The 20,033-nt window shown below is 41.1% G+C and overlaps 1 protein-coding gene across 13 annotated transcripts in view; it reads right to left on the bottom strand.

The window, feature by feature from the left end:
* Positions 1-20,033, bottom strand: part of ELMO1 (engulfment and cell motility 1) — a 783,505-nt gene that overhangs the window by 175,937 nt on the left and 587,535 nt on the right. For 12 of the 13 annotated variants that reach the window (XM_059933596.1, XM_059933593.1, XM_059933602.1 and 9 more), the window contains one exon: positions 535-671. In XM_059933596.1, the coding sequence (XP_059789579.1) occupies positions 535-671 (137 nt within the window). The remainder of the gene's footprint in view (positions 1-534; positions 672-20,033) is intronic. The other variant, XM_059933606.1, reaches the window with a different exon arrangement.

Below are 20,033 nucleotides of genomic sequence, written 5' to 3'. Positions count from 1 at the left end.
CCAGGACGTGTTCCATATAAACTTACTCAACTCCCTGAAAGAGGTCTTGCATTTTAATACTCGTTGTGACAGAGCAAAGGGCAGTTATCTCAACACAGCCATAACCCACAAAGAAGCCAAGTGACCACAGCAGACTTCCTCATCTCATTCTCTCCCTGGCAGCCACCTGCACAGGTGGAGTGGAGGCATTTTCCCCACTAGATCTGTAATAACAAGGCATCCCGGACCAAGGCCTTTAGAGGAAAAAGTTCATCTTTTCAATATTTCTCAAGAAAGGGTCTCTGCTGGTGGCCCCTGCTTAGTAAGCCAAAAGGAACAAAGCTGCTCCAAGCTTATCCCTAGAGAGATAAGAGCATCGCTGGCACACAGCTTCCCGTCTGTACAGGTATGCCTTTCTTTCTCCATCCTTAACGTCACCTCAAATCACAGTCGTCCTCATTCTCCTCCCACACCCAGCGAAGGGACCATGCAAAGGTGGGTGGGCCTCCACCGGGGACACAGGCAGCTTCTGTCTCTGCTTCAGATTCTCCTTACCTTGTTGAAGTCTTCAGAGGTTGCCCTCATTTCCTTCCATGTCTTGTTCAGGAGCTGGATACAGATGCAGAAAAACTCCTCGAAGGATCTGTCGTGGGTGAAGAACATCGGGTGGAAATCGTTGCAGGTCTCACTAGCTGGAGGAAAGAGGAGGGAAAGAAGGGAGGAAGTCTGAGAAGGGAAATGAAAGGATACAGACACATGCTCCAAAGGGAGATGACGAGAGGCATATTTGGCTCAAGCCACAGTGGGAAAAAAAGGCATTTTGAAAAGGCAACCAAAGGGTAGTCACCGTGAAACTTCACAGTTTAAGGTCAGACGGTCAGACCTACCCTTAGGCGCATATTTTGACTGCAGGAAGTGAGCTCCTAACTCACTCCATGATATGATCATTATGGCTTTGGTCCAGGATCCCTGGTGTTGAATATGGGCTCTGCATCTGCCTTCTTGACCTTATAAAGGTTATTCAAACTGCCCTGTCAGTCACAGCTCCTCCATCACCCTTAATTTCCTATTTCTCAATAGAATAACTGGCAGAAGATGAGTTTTCCCAAATACACAATTAATTGCAACTTTGAAAATAGCATCCTTGATTATTTCTCCAGGGGGCTCTTTTTCCTCTTATGGCATTAAGTAGGGGATATTTGAGATCAGTAACCTCAGACACCATTAACCATTTGTTTTACATTCTCAGACACAGATGGCTGGAGGTCAAAGCAACCCAAGTGGCTTTGAAGGCTGCAACTGGTTCAGTCCTGGACCAAACCCTGAAGTCAGTCAGACTGCCTTCAAGCCACCCCATTACAAAGCTTCCTTTGTAATGGTCAGACCCAGTGCTCTGAGTTCTAGGTATGGCTACCTCTCTCCTCCTTCCCAGACCAGTACACCAGCCCCTTCCTTCTCAGCTCTCTGTCAAGCTGACATTTTTATAGCCCTTTTACGTACATTCTTTTGATCTTTAGAACGCGTCTTACTGTTCATGTCTTAAGGGATGAGGACACTGGAGCCCAAGGAAGTAGGCTTTGTGACCCTCCAAAACAAGATTCTAAATTTTTTTTCTTTAAATATAAGCTGTTACTTACAGTGAAAGAATTCTGATTTTAATTGGAATCTATTTAAAGACCAATTCGTCTTCAAGACCCCAAATGATAGAATTTTAAGCTCTGGAAGCCCCGGAGAGGAGGATGGAGTGGGGCGGGAGTAGTGTTTACAGCAGAGAACTTCTGTACTTGGGGAAGACCCTGGTGCCCACCATGTAGCTGAACATGAATTCTACTTAGAGAGGATCCTCGGGTGAAGGCCCGTGGTGAGTGAACCCTGATCAAACCTAAGAGGACATGCTCTGCTTTGGTAGGGACACACTTATACACAATCCTCTTCTATCTTCACACTTTATCATAGTAAATGCTGTTTTCTTCCAGAGAAGGTAAGGGCATAGGCTAGCAGCAGCTTGCAGTCATGCAGAAAAGGTTTGGGTCTGAGGGCAGAAGGTTTGAGATCAAGTCCAGCCCATGACAATAAGAAGCTAGTCACTTCACCTTTCTAAGCCTTGATTTTCTAAACTAAAAAATGGAAATGAAATCTCCTTTGCCTTCCCCATAGGCTATGGAGAGGCTCAAATGACACGATTCACAGGAAAGTGCTGTGAAAGGATAAAAGTTGGAGCAAGCCGGTGGTGATAACAGTGAATGTCGTGCCAGCATATTGTTTCCAGGAACATAGGCTGTTTTTTGATTCCTCCAATTCTTAGTCAAGCCTGTTACATCTCAGAAATTAGAGGCAAGAACATATAAGTCATCCCACTCCAGCTCATTACCAGTAGAGATGGCAAAAGTGAAGTTCTGACCCGATACACAAAGCTATTTAAGGAACTTGAAAAGTAAACACAGGATTATGTGTTTGCTGCCCTAGGCAATGAGCTGTCACTTTCATAAGCATTGAAGCAATAAAATTTACCAGTCTACAGAAGCACTTTAAACCACTATCGCCATACAAAACCTCATTATTAATCACATTATGGCAGTATCTTTTGGGGGGCTAGTGTGAGATTATATGTGTACTTTATGCCCTAGTTAAAGTTTTAGGGGACTACTGGAGCTGAGCTAGCCAAACAAAACTGAGCCCAACAAGCCCATCTCTTGTTTGGGTGAAGAGGGAGGGAAACAACATCGTTAATAATAGGGATGGGGGGGGGGACACGGACAGAAGATTGTGTATAACTCACCAAGGGCTCTACAGACGTTATCTTCACAGCAACCCAGGAGGTAGGCATGATGCTTAACCTCATTGTATATATAAGACAGGTGAAACTTGGAGAAATTAAGCCTTCCATCATGAGCCTTTTTTTAGGTGGCTCCAAACGAGCATTGGAAACCCGCGGTTTAGTTGACACAGCAGCAGCTTCCTGCCTTAGTTGATATCAAGAGCTCAGGGCATTTCCTTGTGATTGCTACTTTGAAAGTTAATTTCTCCACCCACACTCCTAGATCTCCTTGGATTCCTCCTTCAACAGAAACCAGCATCCTGACCTGCAGTCCAGTGGGGCTCACAATAAGTGCACAGCCAGCACCTGTTGAGGGACAACACCTGGCCATGTGACAGTACCAACAATGGCCTTGCCACTGTCACCAGCCACATGCCAGGCACCATTACTGTTACTTATTACATCAAGCCCCTAGGAAGACAACATCAATTTCTTTTTATAAAATTAGAAATAGGAGAGTTAGAAAATTGTTCAAGGTCACATGGCTTTCAAGTGGCAGAGCTGGGATTCAAACTCAGGTCGACTTGGCTCCAAAGCCCATCATTGTTGCAGTGACAGGACCAGGAATCACACCCAACATTCTACACCAGAGCCAGTGTTTTCAACCTCCACATGAGGACGGCTTTGCCATCATCCTAAGATTCTTTGAGACTCATCCCTTGGGATAAGGAATGGGCAAACAGCAAATCAAAACAATTTGTTCCTTGACATGTTACAAAAGAAACAATGAAAAGACTGATATGTTTTGGGATTTTACATCCTTAAAAGGATGTTCCTGTATTAGAGGCAAGGAAAAAGTATTCATACTTAATAAATAAAAAGTGATAAGTATTAATGTTTTCCTCAAAAACATTCAAATTGCAGATATTCAGGATTGAGGATGATCGAGCAGGAAGGACTGGTCCAGAGTATCTGATTTGTTTCCCTCTTTTATTCTGCAGGTAAGAGTAGTGAGAAAGGCAAAATGGCTCGCCCAAGAGTTCATGATGGTGGAAAGGGGGCAAAGATGCCGGGAGCCAGGCTGCTGCGGTTCAAATCCTGGTTCTTTTGCCTATTGCTGAGTCACCTGGGCAAGTCATTTCATCTGTCAGTGTCTCAGTGTTCTCATCTGTAAACTGGGGGCAACAGTGGTATAAACTTCATCAGGTGGCTGTGGGGATTAAAAGGGAACAGTGCCTACAGGGAGTAAGCTCAATGCAAGTGTGAGCCAACAGGATTATGATGCTTCTCATCATATAGCAAGTGGACCCTGGCCCAGGCCATCCCAGTGATAAACGTGAGCTTGTATCAGCTCACAGGGATGGTCTGACTCTCATGAACCGGGTCCTTAATTCAGAGGTTTAAACAAACAGATAAAAACAGAGAGGGGGAGGTTTACTACTGCTTTTTAAGGAAGATAAAAACACTTTTTGAGGAAAAAAACTGTTGAATTTGTAGGCAATGATTTTTATACATGAAATTTAAAGAGAAGTTTTCAATGGGACAAAAATAGCAAGACTTTTTCAAAACCAACTTTTTTTAAGCACACTATTTTTAACACGAGATTCTCTTTTATAAAAAAAGAATCAACTTACTGGTCTTTTAAGGCTGGAATATTATGGTATTTTCAGGGCTGAGGGTAAAATGGGTTCTTATTAATTTACTGACATCTAATTCACTTATAAATAGGCCAACTTTGAAAGCTTCTATAATTCACAAACCTTTGTTTTAAAAATAAAAAATAAGAATGCTATACACTTATGTAGCATTTAGCCTTTCAAAGTAGATTTGTGGGCTTCCCTGGTGGCGCAGTGGTTGAGAATCCGCCTGCCAACGCAGGGGACACGGGTTCGAGCCCTGGTCTGGGAAGATCCCACATACCGCGGAGCAACTAAGCCCGTGAGCCACAACTACTGAGCCTGCGCATCTGGAGCTTGTGCTCCGCAACGGGAGAGGCCGCGACAGTGAGAGGCCCGCACACCGCGATGAAGAGTGGCCCCCGCTCGCCGCAACTGGAGAAAGCCCTCGCACAGAAACGAAGACCCAACACAGCCAAAAATAAATAAATAAATAAATTTTAAAAAAAAGAAAGTAGATTTGTTCCCATTTTTCATTGGATAATGTGAAGTGAGGCAGGTATCATCATTGGAGGCTCAAAGAACAAGGGCTACTGCAGTGCAGCAAGTAAACAAAGAAAGGTGCATACAAAGGAAGGGTTCTAGTGCTGCCTTGTGACCTTAGAAGGTCACCTCAGCTCCAGGGCTCCAAGTTTCTTACCTGTAAATGGGCTGGTAAGGTTCCTGCCAAGTCTAAGATTCTAAGACATTACACACACGCACATACAAACAAACACACACACCACGTAATGTATTTTTAAGTCCCTAATATCCATCAATAATTATAGAACTTGGAGATTACACCTGCATTTAACCTTATGTCCTAAAGTATTATTTCCTTGAATGACAGGATGGCTACACATTTCAGTTAGGGTGTTAGGGCATCAAAGTGGCATTTGATATGCTTAGAAAATGTTTGATGAGCTAGTATTTACTCTTCCTTTCATAAGAAAATTGTTATTTGTCTTCAGCCCCTTTCAATCTATTAATATCACCTAATGCAGACCATTACATAAGAAAATTACATGACTAAAGATAGAATGACAAGATGACACAGGCAAATGCATGTAATTTCTGCACTTTCACGGGAATTTTCTTAGACAAACATAATTTTTGACATGCTGAAAAGCTCTGTCCCATGCTTTTGATGACCCTTGTTTTATACTGAGACTGTGAATCCAGTTGCAAGTGAATACAGGGACACATGTTTTGGAGGCACTAGGCAAACTTTGAGTATTTTTACCATGAAATAATGAGCTATTTCAACTGCAACAGTCTTTGGAAATGGTGCACTTTGAAAGAGAGATAAGCACTGGCCTAACACAAAGCGCATTTTGTTTTAAAATTCTGAGCTACAGGAAGAAGGGGATAAATCATAAACACAAAAGCATTTAATACATGAAAACTGCCAGAGCGGTTGTAAAATCTTACTAGGTATCCACAGCGTGGAAACTCAAACTAGAACTCTTTGTGGCTCTAGGGTCAGTCTGGGTAATATACCCATGAATTCTCAGATGCAATGTCTCTTTATACCTTTGCAGAAAAATCTTACCCTTGTGACCTTTGAGTTTCTATTTTTAGAACGGCTATTCTTTGATAGCTTGGTTTTGGAGTTTTGGTGCTGTGTAGGAAGATGCTAAAAGTTCAGAACCTTTTGTAGGTGGGAGAGGTGAAAAGGCAAAGAGAGTGAGGACAAAATGTGCAGTTCCCCCACTGCTGAGCTCCTGCCAGTGTAGAAGCTTCCACCCCTGCTATTTCAGGACAGGGGATCAGAGGCTTGAAAGCTGCTCATCTCTTCCCAGCTCCTGAAACCTGGTTTAACAGAACTCTGGATATTCTTTTCTCTCCTCTCTCATGCCTAAAAATAGTATGAAATCGACACTAAAAAGACACACCGTCTAATCCAATGCTTCACTGTTCACTTTCCTTCTGGGCCTTTTTTAATGACATGGAGAGAGAAAAAAATACCGACTAGTGTTAGGACTGAAAATCAGACACTAGCATCAAAAGATAGCCAATTCACCAAGAATGACCTGAGGCCACATCCCAGGCACACAGTTACATGTTAATAAAAGAGCAGGTTCTAGAGCAAGGTCGGCCTGGGTGCAAATCTTGGTGCCACTACTCAATAGCAATGTGACCTTTATCAACTTACCCTTCCTCTGGGCCTCAATTTTTTCATTATAAAAAAAGGCAATGCATCTTATCAGATTACTGCTAAGATGAAATCTAAAGTGATACATGATTCACATATTAACTGAGATAAAACAAGCATCAGTAAGTGCTAGTTGTTACCAGTTTTAATAGCAAAATAATTATTATGGTACTTAGGTAAAATGACAAATTTGGAGCAATTATACGTGTGGATAGAAAGACATTATAAAACTATAATAATTAAAACAGCTTGATATTGGTCCATGAATAGAAAAACAGAACAATAGAATAGGATAGGGAGTTCAGATACAGTCTTTTTTTTTTTAAACACTTTATTAGAGTATAATTGCTTTACAGTAGGTGTTAATGTCTGCTTTATAACATAGTGAATCATCTATACATATACATATATCTCCATATCTCCTCCCTCTTGTGTCTCCCTCCCACCCTCCCTATCCCACCCCTCTAAGTGGTCACAAAGCACGGAGCTGATCTCCCTGTGCAATGCGGCTGCTTCCCACTAGGTATCTATTTCACATTTGGTAGTATATACATGTCCATGCCACTCTCTCACTTCGTCCCAGCTTACCCTTCCCCCTCCCCAAGTCCTCAAGTCCATTCTCTATGTCTGCGTCTTTATTGCTGTCCTGCCCCTAGGTTCTTCATAACCTTTTTTTTTTTTTTTTTTAGATTCCATACACATGCGTTAGCATACAGTATTTGTTTTACTCTTTCTGACTTACTTCACTCTATATGACAGACTCTAGGTCTATCCACCTCACTACAAATAACTCAATTTCGTTTCTTTTTATGGCTGAGTAATATTCCATTGTATATATGTGCCACATATTCTTTATCCATTCATCTGTCGATGGACACTTAGGTTGCTTCCATGTCCTGGCTATTGTAAATAGAGCTGCAATGAACATTGTGGTACATGACTCTTTTTGAATTATGGTTTTCTCAGAGTATATGCCCAGTAGTGGGATTGCTGGGTTCTATGGTAGTTCTATTTTTAGTTTTTTAAGGAACCTCCATACTGTTCTCCATAGTGGCTATATCAATTTACATTCCCACCAACAGTGCAAGAGGGTTCCCTTTTCTCCACACCCTCTCCAGCACTTATTGTTTGTAGATTTTTTGATGATGGCCAGTCTGACTGGTGTGAGGTGATACCTCATTGTACTTTTGATTTGCATTTCTCTAATGATTAGTGATGTTGAGCATTCTTTCATGTGTTTGTTGGCAATCTGTATATCTTCTTTGGAGAAATGTCTATTTAGGTCTTCTGCCCATTTTTGGATTGGGTTGTCGTTTTTTTGATATTGAGCTGCATGAGCTGCTTGTAAATTTTGGAGATTAATCCTTTGTCAGTTGTTTCATTTGCAAATATTTTTTCCCATTCTGAGGGTTGTCTTTTCATCTTGTTTATGGTTTCCTTTGCTGTGCAAAAGCTTTTAAGTTTCTCATATATAGTCTTTTATATACAATCACTAGATTTATGAAAAAGGTGACACCACAGTGAAAAGAATTTTCAATAACTTGTGCTGAGCCAATTATATATGCATCTAAAAAATGAATTATGACTTCCTACCTCACACCATCTACAAAAAATCAACTCTAAGTAGATTATAGGTCTCAATGTGAAAGAAAAAACAATGAAGCTTCTATAAAATACAGGAGAATACATTCATAACCTAGAGGTGAGCAAAGATTTCTTAAACAGGACCAAAAAAATCATTAACCCTAAGGAAAATGTTGATTGGCTTATATTAAGATCAAGAACCTCTGTTCATCAAAAGATACAAAAAGGATGGCAACTTCAGGGTAGGAGAAAAACGTGCAACATTACCTGGCAAAAAAAACTGGTATCCATAATATATAAATATCCCTATAAATCAATAATAAAAAGAGAGACAATCTAGTAGAAAAATAGGCAAAATGTAAATAGGTACTTCACAAAATAAGATATCGAAGTGTCCAATAGACACATGAAAAGATGCTTGGCTTTTTTAATCACCAGGGAAATGCAAATTTAAACTACAATGAGATATTTTCAAACATCACCAGAATGGCTACAATGAAGAGATTAAAAAAAAACAAAAACAAAAAACTAAATGTGGATAAGAATGTGGAAAAAATGGAATTCTCATAAACTGTTGTTAGGAGTTTAAATTGGTTCAACTACTTTGAAAAGCAGTTTGACAGTATTTAGTCAAGCTAAAATATTCATAGCCAATGACACAGCAATTCTACCCAAAGATATAAACCCAGAAGAAATGCATACACAGGTGCTACATAAGAAAGGTACCTGAATGTTAATAATGGCACTACTTGTTACAGCCAAAATCTTGAAGTAACCAAAATGTCCATCCAGTACATTAGATAAATTATAGCTTATTTATATAGCAACATAATTACTACAAAGAAATAATTTTTAAAAACTATGCTGCACACAGTAACATGAATGAATAGAAAACACAGTGTTGAACAAACAGAGCCCTCTACAAAGGACAACATACTATGTGGTCCTATTTATGTAAAGCTCAAAATGGAAAATTTATTGATGGTGGTGGAAACAGGGTATTGTTCTCCTGGAGAGAAGAAGAAATTGGGGGGAGGGCAGCCCACAATTGTCTCTGGTGGTTGCATAATACTCTCTATCTTGAGCTAAGGAGTAGCAAAATGGATAGCTGGTGACTGGAAAATTCACTGAGCTGTGTTGTGCTTTCAGGATTCGAACACTTCTATTTATTTAAGTTACACTGGCATAAAAAAGTTAAGTTAAAAAAGTAGAATATGAGCTTTCTAAGCAAATAAAAAGGAACAACATTTCGGACAGTGTAAAACTACTGCAGATGATTTTGATGGGCTTTCAGAAGTAGTGCTGTATTTGCCCTGCCTATCACCTCTGGAGCCAGGGACTGGCATTTCATGCAGCCACGTTTACTGGCTGGATCAAAAATACATAGCCTGTCTATGCAGGCATCCTAGTCCAATCACCTAAGTGGTATCAGACTCTAATGTTGTTCAGAGGTACCTCTCCACACCTGGACTTTAGTTCAATTTCACCTGTTAGATGGATAAAAGAGTATATGTGTGCATTTACTTTTGTGAACGGGGATCCTGATCTCACTGAAGAGTACTGCAGATGCTGATGGAAAAGCTATAATAGATTTGACTAGTTGTATATAAACTCTAAGAGTCACAATTCTCTTTGAAATTAGTTTCCTCCCTCCCTCATTTACTTCCTTCATTCATTTATAGATCCTTCCTTCCTTCCTTCCTTTCTTCCTTCCTTCCTTCCTTCCTTCCATCCACGCATGTACATGTCCACCTAACTGTCCATCCAACAGTCCATTGATGCACTGATCCACTCATCCATCCATCCACCCACCCATTCCTTCATCTACCCATTCATCCATCCATACATCCAACTAGCAAGGTAGTTAAGAGCGTGGCCCTGGAGCCATTCTGCCTGAGTTTGGATCCTAGCTCTGCCACTCATTATCTATATGACCTTGAGTTCAAGGACAAGGAGAGATGAGTAAAAGATGAGGCTGAAGAAGTAGGCAGGCATCAGATCATCTAATTCTTTGTAAACCACATTAGGGAGTGTGGGCTTTATTCTACCTGAAATGGGAAGCCATTAACAGGGTTTAAATAGGAGTGGAATAAAGTAACAACTTCCTATCGCCTTTCTTCCCCTACCCTTTCTCTCTTTTTAATGGAATTAAAATTCAGGTAATTTGAGGATTCCTGTTATTCTGGACTCCACTTAACTTGATACTTCAGTGTATTAAGAACGAGTGATGAATCACATAAAAACTTGAGTACTAAGTGGTTAGGAGTCAGGACTGCGGCTAGAATTCTTCCTCTATACCTTCTCAACTAAGTCCTTTAATGTCACCAAGTCTCTATTATTATGATGATAATAACAGTAATTTATATCTGTAGAAGTGAGTAAAGATATAGTGAGAAGATTCCCATAAAACACTTAGCATAGTGCCTGGCATATAATAAGCACTCAATAAATGGTAGCTATAAAGAGTTGTGCAGAATACAAATATGATGTGTAATTTTCCCCCAAATCTTGAATTTAGTACAAGGTTTAGTTTGTGTGAAATCTTATTCACTTTAACCTCCTTTCATGAAGGTATCAGTTCACCTGAAAGATTATAGAGCAGCATCTCATCATCTTATAAGATGTTTAACCAAATGATAAAATGTGCAGAAATTCCAGGAAATTAAGATTTCTGATAAGAGTGAGCTAAGTGACTCCTAGAAGTTAGCTTATAATTGAAAAATGGTCTTACTGATATGCTCTGTATTTGTGCTTTTTCTTGGTCCTCTGGCCGAAACAACTAAGAGTTGCAGGAAAACAGAACCTGGATCCTTGACACCTTACCTCTTGGCAAAGTAATTGTTTCTGGATCCACTTACAGGTCTAGGAAAGGTCTCTTTCTTAGCCCAAAGAGAAGAAAAGAATAGGAAAAAGAATGAATTCTTTGGAAAAGAGTATCAAGTTTGTGGTATATATTAGTAATGTAAAACCAAATGTGAAATATATTTTACCTACCTTTTGGGGGTGGTGTGGCTGCAGCATTGGGAGGTACAGTGGAAGATAAAGAGAGAGGAAAATTCTAGTTGGGTGGTAAATAGTCCAAGGCAGGGCAAAGGACAGCACATCCAAGAAGCAATTTCTGCATACCCTTATTGAAATTTCTTTTATAAGGAAAATTATTCTAAGAAGCGACACATTAAGAGACTGTCATACAGCAAATTTAGCATGGATATAAATAATTGCCTGTTCAAGCATGTGAGATGGGCACTGGAGGGTTATATTGGGATAGAGGCTGATTAATGAGCAGCTGGGATGTGCCTCACTGAAGACCCAGCAAGTACTGTGTGCCATCACATGACCATGGATGACATCTTGACCTGAGGCTCAGAGCCTTAACCAGAGCTGGGGAGCTGGCAAAAGGGGCTAAAAATAAGTAACCCTAAGTCTGATACATACGAAATTAAGGAAAGAGGACAGGCCAAGACGTTCTTTCTCGTCTTTCGTACTCAGTATATGACTCCCCTTAAAAACTCAGTGATTACCTGTCGGTGTTAGGATAAAATGCAAATACTTTAGCAAAACATTCAACACGTCCCAGTCTGTCCCTACTCCATTCTCCTAACTTTCCTCTGACCTATGACTGAATGCTAAAGGCAGCCACAGTTTCTACCTCTTCATCAAATAAAACACCCCTGCTTGTATCTGCACATGTTAAGCTCTTGGGTTTCCCTCTTCACGGAGTCCATTGAGTCATCCTCCAAAGCCCATCCCTTTGTTAAAGGCACTTCCCTCTAGACCTGCCCAACTTCCACTTCCTTTGTGTTTCCATAGACCTTTTATTTCCTCCACCTGTTCGGAATCCCCACACTTGATTATGAACCTACAAAAAATAGGAATCCTGATTTAGTAATTTCTTCATTCTTCATGGTTCTCACATGGCCAGCCTTCCACGGACACATGCCCACATTCCCTTCCTTGGTTTCCTTCCTCCTCGTGCCTCCCTCAACATGCTTTTCTTCTACATGGTTTCTATTATGCCCCACTTCATGCACTTTTAATAAAACGGGATGAGGGATGTCCGCCAGCTTTTGCATAGCACATGTCTCAGCACTCTTGCTGTGACAGGGGCACTTTGGAAGCCTCCACACATGCTTCACCCACTGCTTTAAAATAAATATTCCAACCTGCAAAATGACCCAGTCCTCTGCCTTCTCTCCCCCAATTTTCTGAAATCCAAATATAGGTGTTCTCTTAATAAAAAAATGAGGAACTTTATAAAGGAAGCAGATTAATTACACAACTGCACAGAAAAAAAACCCCAAATCTGATATGTACCCAAAATACAGTAGGTAATCCTCCTCTGTAGATCAACTGCCAACCAACAACTAGTCCTGCCAGGTGGGGGGGGGGGTCACTTACCTACTCCCCACATGCCTCGTTTACCACACATGGCTTTGAGCGGGAGTACTAGGGCTTAGTGCCCATCTCAGGTCCGCGTCAGACTCTGTCACAAGGCACATATGGCCTCAAGGATTGCAGAACAGTGTCAACAATGCGTACCCCCCAGATGGTGGAATTAAGGGAGATACAGGGGGATGTTGAGGGAATAATCTATTGACAATCATGCTTTTGCCAACATGGGCTTTGAGAGGATGAAGATTTATATTAGTGAACAAAATAGAGTTAAATCCCTAATATTTTCGTCTATATATAGTTCCATTCAATCCTCTTAAAGAAGAGTGCATGATAAGGAGCATGGCTCTTTCCTACCCAGGATCACGTGGGCAGGTTTGTGCAGAGGGTCCAAGAGGCCCTCTCAGTGCACAAACAGAACACCAGGCCCCAAGAAGCATATCCTCAAGCATCGTGTAAATAATTTAGGAAAAGGTCAAGCTTCACACAGGCACTGGACTGAGATTTACCAAAAAGAGAGGAAACTAAAGGATAAGGCATTACATATCAGACGAGTAACAGCTGGCTGGAAAACTTGAAAAGGACATAATCTGAATTATAAGACACTTGGGGAATTTATTTCAGCAAATTAGAAGGTGAGCAGCCTAGAAAGGTAAGCTATTTACTTCAGAATATTGCAGTGACCATGTACAAGAACTGTTCTAAGCTCCTTACAAGTATCTTTTCATTTAATCTTCATAACAATTCCACAAGGTAGGTAGAGTTATTATCATCCCCACTGTACAGATGAGAAAACTGAGGCACAGAGGAGTGATGTAGCTTGGTTCACAGAGCTAAGAAGAGGAAGAGCCAGGGTTTAACAACAGTTTGGGTCGAGAGTCCCTGTTATCAAGCCACTCAACAGACATCAATTTCCCTCTATGAAAGATTTTTAAAGCAGAAAGTTAATACTTTCTAGAACGCCTGTTTACTGTGATTTAAAAATAAATTTAATTCCATTTCTTTCTTCTCTGATCCATTATTTTAATGAAGACTTGATCTTGCTAACTAAGGTAATTTATGGATATGCAATTCTTACAGTTGGTAAGAACACTGCATTTTCCAATTTATCTATGGCAGACATGTATTTGCATGAAAATGTTACTGTTTTCATGCCAGAGGAAAAAAATCAACAATTCATAGACTCTTAGGGACATGTTATTTGTTCATTGGCTTAATAGATCCTTGTCTTAATAAAATTTGTCTCTTTTAATGCAAGACTAATATCCTGGAAGATTAAGAAAATCAAACTAATCAGACCAATCTATTTTTTGTCAAGCAATTATATAACGCTTAATATATACCAGCCAATGTTCTCCGTGCTTTACAATTACTAAATCATTTAATTCTCATATGAGACAGGTTCGATTCTCATCTCTATTTCACAGGCGAGGAAAATCAAGGCACAGAGAGGCTAAGTGATTTGTCTGCGGTCACACAGCCAGAGAGAGGCAGAGGCAGAATGTAAGTGTAGGAGGCACTCAGCCTGCAGAGGCTATTCTCTGAACAAAATATGCGTGTAATCAGTGTACTTGGAAGTCTCCTTGCCCCAGTGGCTTTTTAACTGCACAGTTGCTGCCGCTGCTGTCCTAACCATTACGCAGCTAGAACTTTCCCAGTGTTCACATAATAAAGCCATTGAGCCCCTTTGACCCTGACGGATCACACACATACCCATGACTACCCCAGCTGTCTCAGATTTAGAATAAGTAGCCAAATTATACTACTTCTTTCCATTAAAAATAGCCCTATGCACTCTGATTTCTTTAAAATATTACGTTAGGACTGGATTTCTATTTCACAGAAGTAGCCTCAAAAACAAACAAACAGGGCTTCCCTGGTGGCGCAGTGGTTGAGAATCTGCCTGCCAATGCAGGGGACACGGGTTAGAGTCCTGGTCTGGGAAGATCCCACATGCCGCGGAGCAGCTGGGCCCATGAGCCACAATTACTGAGCCTGCGCGTCTGGAGCTTGTGCTGTGCAACAAGAGAGGCCGCAACAGTGAGAGGCCCGCGCACCGCGATGAAGAGTGGCCCCCGCTTGCCGCAACTAGAGGAAGCCCTCTCACAGAAATGAAGACCCAACACAGCCATAAATAATAAAAACAAACAAACAAACAACCAGGTATTTGGTGGTATTTTGGGAAATAAATTTGAGTAAAATGTGGCACATTCACCAAGGTGTGTTCCCAGAGTACATCTCATTGTCTTGAACACACAGACGTCCTAGAAGTGAATCTGGTTTTGCACTTGATAAAAGTATTTTTACTATTAAAGAGCACTAATAAAATTAGGTTTAAGCTCTTGTTACTGCTTTAATGAGACTAGTTTTTCATCTTATAGATTGTGGGCTAATTAGTATTCCAAGGAATGAAACATTGGTTTCTTGTTCCTGGGCCTCTGGGATGGCCACACATATAGATTCTGCCTCAGAAATGTGTGTCTGTGAAGAAGTCAGTATTAAATTGATGGGTAAAGATATATTTTAACCCTTCGTTTCCCACATTCTTCTTATACTGAATGTCTACTACTTTCCGCCCCTGGTCTTGCTGACATATAATGATAATTAACTCCTGAAGTTTCTATAATATCCTTGTATTTTCAGGTGGTTGATATCCAATCACAGACTGCCTCCAGTTGAATTTGTCCTAAACCAAATTCAACAAAGGTTATCTTGGCCTTCAGCCTCTTGGCCATCATCGTTCTCTCTCTCTTTCTTTTTAAACCCTCACCAAGAAGAGGTCATTTTAGATAAGAACACATCTTAATGAAGAAACGAACTAAGGATGAGACTAAAAATAAGATGTTTATAACTTCAGGAGGAAGATTCTGATGAAAATTCTCAACCCTTCCTTCCATATGAAATAAAAGTTAATGCTCTCAGCCACTTTCATTCCCCTCCTTTGCATACAGTTATTTTATTTTCCTTTTTGGTCTTTTGATCTTGTTCTTGGTATTTTGAAACAGTTTTCTCCCTCTCCCATGACAAATGCGTTCAGGAACTTTCATTTTATAAAAATTCCCCAATTCTCTAAAAACAGAGAGTGTTTTTACACATACATACACATACATGTGATCAGGACATCTCATACGATCACTGGAATGTACATAAGATACCCAACATGGCACTATGTTTCCTGGTAAAAAAGACATTATATCTAGCATGTATATATGCATATGGATCCCTTGTGAATGCTTTCAAGATTATTTGACAGCCATTAAGACCTCAGAGGGGAAAAAAATAATGACAACAGCCCACTAGCACTGGATAATTGTTTTTCTTCTCAATCTCACTGCTCTTTCTTGTCTCCTTCATAGACTTGTTTCTTTTTGTTTTCTGTTTGTTGGGGTGGGGAGGGGGGCTTTTTTCTGCCCAAGGTTCTGTTCTCATCTTTCTTTTCTTCTCTCTCTTCGCTCTTACACTAGAAGAACTCATCTAGTCCTAAGGCTTCCATGCTCACAGTTGCCAAATCTCTCTTTTGAGCCCAGAACTATTCCCTGAGCTTCAGACAACCAGCTCCTCACTGGACATGTCCGCCTGGATGTCCCTTAGTCACCTCACACTCAAAATGACCCAAACTGAACTCACTCTCTCTGTCTGGGCTGGGTTCCCCGTCTCAGCTGTCTCCTCCGCTCAGTCGTCCAGGGTAGCCTGGACTCCTCTCTCAGTCACCTTAATATCCTGAATATATTCCCGCCTTTCCCTTCCCGCTGCCACTGAGCTGGGTTCAAGTGCTCGTCACTGCTGTGCCAGATGGTGATAAAAGGCCTGAAAATGGTCCCCCACCCTTAAGACAGATTCATTTTCCTCACTGCCACGCATGAGGAGTTCATGAATATCTAACTATAGCCACGGCAAGATACAGATAGAGCAGTAACAAGCATTTAAACCTAGTTTTATTAGTGCTTTATCATAGTGAAAATAATTGAGCCACTCTGCTTAAAATCCCTCAAAGTCCCAACTCCACCCAAAGTCTTTACCGTGTGTACCCTGCCTAGCCCTGAAGACGCCAGTTTCACATTTTTAAAAATAAAATTTCCAGAATGTATTTATCAAGTGAGAGGGAGAAAACAGTTTCAAATTTTGAGAACAAAATAGAATGATCAAAACAAATCAAATCAAATAAACTGTTTGCAAGACTTCTAAACTTGAACATACACTTTTCCTCTACTTGAAACACCCAGCCTCATCTCATTCCCCTACTTGGTGGTAACTCCGAAGGTCTTTCAAGACCCAGCGCAGTTGTTACCACCTCTGTGGGATGCCTTGTCCCCATTATCTTTAGGCCGACACGTCTAAGTGTCTCCATCTCACCCTCTGTCAATTCCCCAATCCTATGTCTGCTTTTGTGTCTCTCCATAGAAATTCGAAGACCCCGGAGACCCAGGACTACTTCTCTGTCTTTGTACTTAGAGTTTCCAAACATGTTTGTTGAATGCATGGTTACATGTGAAGTGGTTACCTGTCCCATGGGGCAACATTGTTGAACTTGCAATATTCAAAAAGTCTTCATCTCCTTACACTGAAATATTGCCCTGAAATCTTGTATTCTCACCAGTGCCAGTTAATCACTAAACATTTCTCCCCACTGACAAAACAAAACATGATCACAGGAGAAGGCTCCGCAAAGACCACGCCCACATATTTCAATGCCTGGGCTAAAATAAGCATGTAAGTGTGTAGGACTCATCATCATACTGTCCCAGGAAACATGCCCTCCCGTATTTAAAAATACACTTGTTTGGCTTGATTCAGGCTGCTCCTCATTCCAGGCCTACATGAGTCACTGGAGAAACATCCTATTAGAGTGCCCCCCCACGGACTGGCTTCCTTTGCATGTTTGCAATGAGTCAGGAGGTATGAGTCACAGTTCACTCTTATGACAAAAAGAACCTGCTCTCCCTTCCTATTCATCACCAATATTTTGTGGGCTTCATTGGCACCTTTTAGAAACATCTAAGGGAGCCAGGGGCAGCTTGAGAATGAGTATTATTTATTTTTTACAAGCTACTCTACTTAAAGCACCTTTCAGCAGAGCAGCAGGATACTTTGGAGGTCTGACACATCCAAAGCTCACCTGGGAGGCCGGTATCTGGCCATGCTGCCCTGCCCTGACATCAATAGGGAGCAGGAAGGCTCGAAGGAGGTAAAGGCACTGCACGAGGTCCCTCTGCACGGCTGACACTTCCAACTGGTCTCCCAGAGCCAGTGCTGATAAAAGGCTGGCTGGCTACTCTTTCTTGGTTATGATATGCAAATGCTTGGCTAAGGAGAGAGACATTCTCCAGAATAATCAATGGCCAAGTAGTGAACATGAAGCAAAGTGGAAGGACAGCCAAAGGACTGCAATCTTCTAGATGTCATCCGGGGCACTCAGAACCTGCCAATGGAAGAATTTTTAAGCTCCATGATAGTTATAACCAATAGAGGTTAATTCCTTTCATTCCATTCCAGAAAACATTTTAAGTGGCTCTCCACAGAGGGAAACCAAGCATGGAATCAGCTGCAGAATAAAGTACAGTGGGTTCTATACCACAAAGGAAGAGTATGCACAAGGGAGGAGAGTCCGGCGAAGTGTAGGTTTATTTTCTTAGAGGAACTGGCATTTGAATTGGACCAAAGGATGGGTAGAATCTAATTCATAGATCTGACTGTGTTTTTCATTCAGAACAATTTCCCAGCCAGGCTCATTTCAAATTCACTTACATTCAGACTCCAAATTCCATAATCAACGTCTCTTGGAAGCCATTTAAATGCATGAATGTAAGTCTGCCTGCAAGGGAGATGCTTCTATGCAGTTCTATCATGAATAGTTTTACAGTGGCCAAAGAATTAAACAGAGCAGAGACTCACTAAGTCCAGATCGCTCTGCTTTCCAGGGGATCCTGGTGCAGTGAATTCTGCCTCTGCTTTAATAGAAGGTGATAAAAATACTTGCCACCCACTTACCTCAGAGGAACACTGCAAGGATGGATAATGTTCAAAGCACTTTGAATTTTTAGGCAAAAAGTGCTCTGTGAAAACAAAGCTGTGTTATCATGAATGTTGGGTAAAAAGGAAGCAAAAACAATGTCTAGATCATGTGTTTAGGGGGGAAAAAACAGACACTAGATTATAACTTTCAAGAAAGTCAGCATTACACAGTCAAGGCCTGAAAGTCCTTTCCCAGGAGGTAGGACCATTAACTATTCAGGGTACATTGAATATATGAAGAAATGAGGTAAATTTGGTATCTTTGATAATACAGGTTTCTAAGAATAAAGAATCAGGAAAAGGAATTGCAAGGCAGTTTGTCCCACGATGAGGTATTGGGGACATAAATTTTGGAGGCCAAGAGAATCAGAATTGATTCTTAAAAAGCCAGGAAAAGAACACACAGAGGACACTGAGAGAAAAACCTTTCAATGCCCAAGGCCAAAAGGGGTGAGTGATATTCAGTGATGCAGAATAAAGACAACAGAGGATTAAAGGAAAGGTGTAAACAGTTAGTGAGTAACGCTCTGAATTAGATTACAGTGCTATGTAGAAGGAAGAAATTAGACTCTTAGAAGCCTTAGGTAATAGTCCACTCTCTGGTACCAAATAGACGTATGTTTTCTGGGGGAATTACTTAATTTCTCACAACTTCACACAGCTGAGAGAGTCAAAGGAGAAAATATATAAAAAGTATCCTCAAAGATGTTCTGGTACCATACAAATGTCAGGGATGGTGATAACCGAGCCGAGTTGGTGGGACTGATGAAAAATCAGGAGAAAGTCCACAAAGGAGAGTCATACTTTTTGGTGGTGGAATTTTTTCTTCTTTTTAAAATACATGCATGATACTGAAGTTGGAGGGAAGCTTCTGGAAAGGACCTAGTAACCCAGAAGTGATATAACCAGGGTTTGGACTTCCACAATAGGGAACTATTCAAGACAGGTTTTCAACAAACTGAATGTAGAAGATAAAAGAAACAAAGATCACGTTGAGAGCCTGAGTTGGCAGAAATCATAGGAGAATAAAGTGGCCAATGAAAATGGAAAGCTGGGGAAAGAAGGTGGTAAAATGGTGAGGAGTAAGGACTTTGCTGGTGAGAAATACCAGTGGGGTTATTATGGAATAAAAGGTAAGCGTCTAGGGCTTCCCTGGTGGCGCAGTGGTTGAGAATCTGCCTGCTAATGCAGGGGACACGGGTTCGAGCCCTGGTCTGGGAAGATCCCACATGCCGCGGAGCAGCTGGGCCCGTGAGCCACAACTGCTGAGCCTGCGCGTCTGGAGCCTGTGCCCCGCAACGGGAGGGGCCGCGATAGTGAAAGGCCCGCGCACCGCGATGAAGAGCGGTCCCCGCACCGCGATGAAGAGTGGCCCCCACTTGCCGCAACTGGAGAAAGCCCTCGCACGAACCGAAGACCCAGCACAGCCAAAAATAAATAAATAAATAAATAAATAAATAAATAAATAAATAAATAAATAAAAGTAGCTATAAAAAAA

This window comes from Balaenoptera ricei, chromosome 9 (genome assembly GCF_028023285.1).
Source record: "Balaenoptera ricei isolate mBalRic1 chromosome 9, mBalRic1.hap2, whole genome shotgun sequence".
NCBI lineage: Eukaryota > Metazoa > Chordata > Mammalia > Artiodactyla > Balaenopteridae > Balaenoptera > Balaenoptera ricei.
This window is presented reverse-complemented; position numbering and strand designations above follow the sequence as displayed.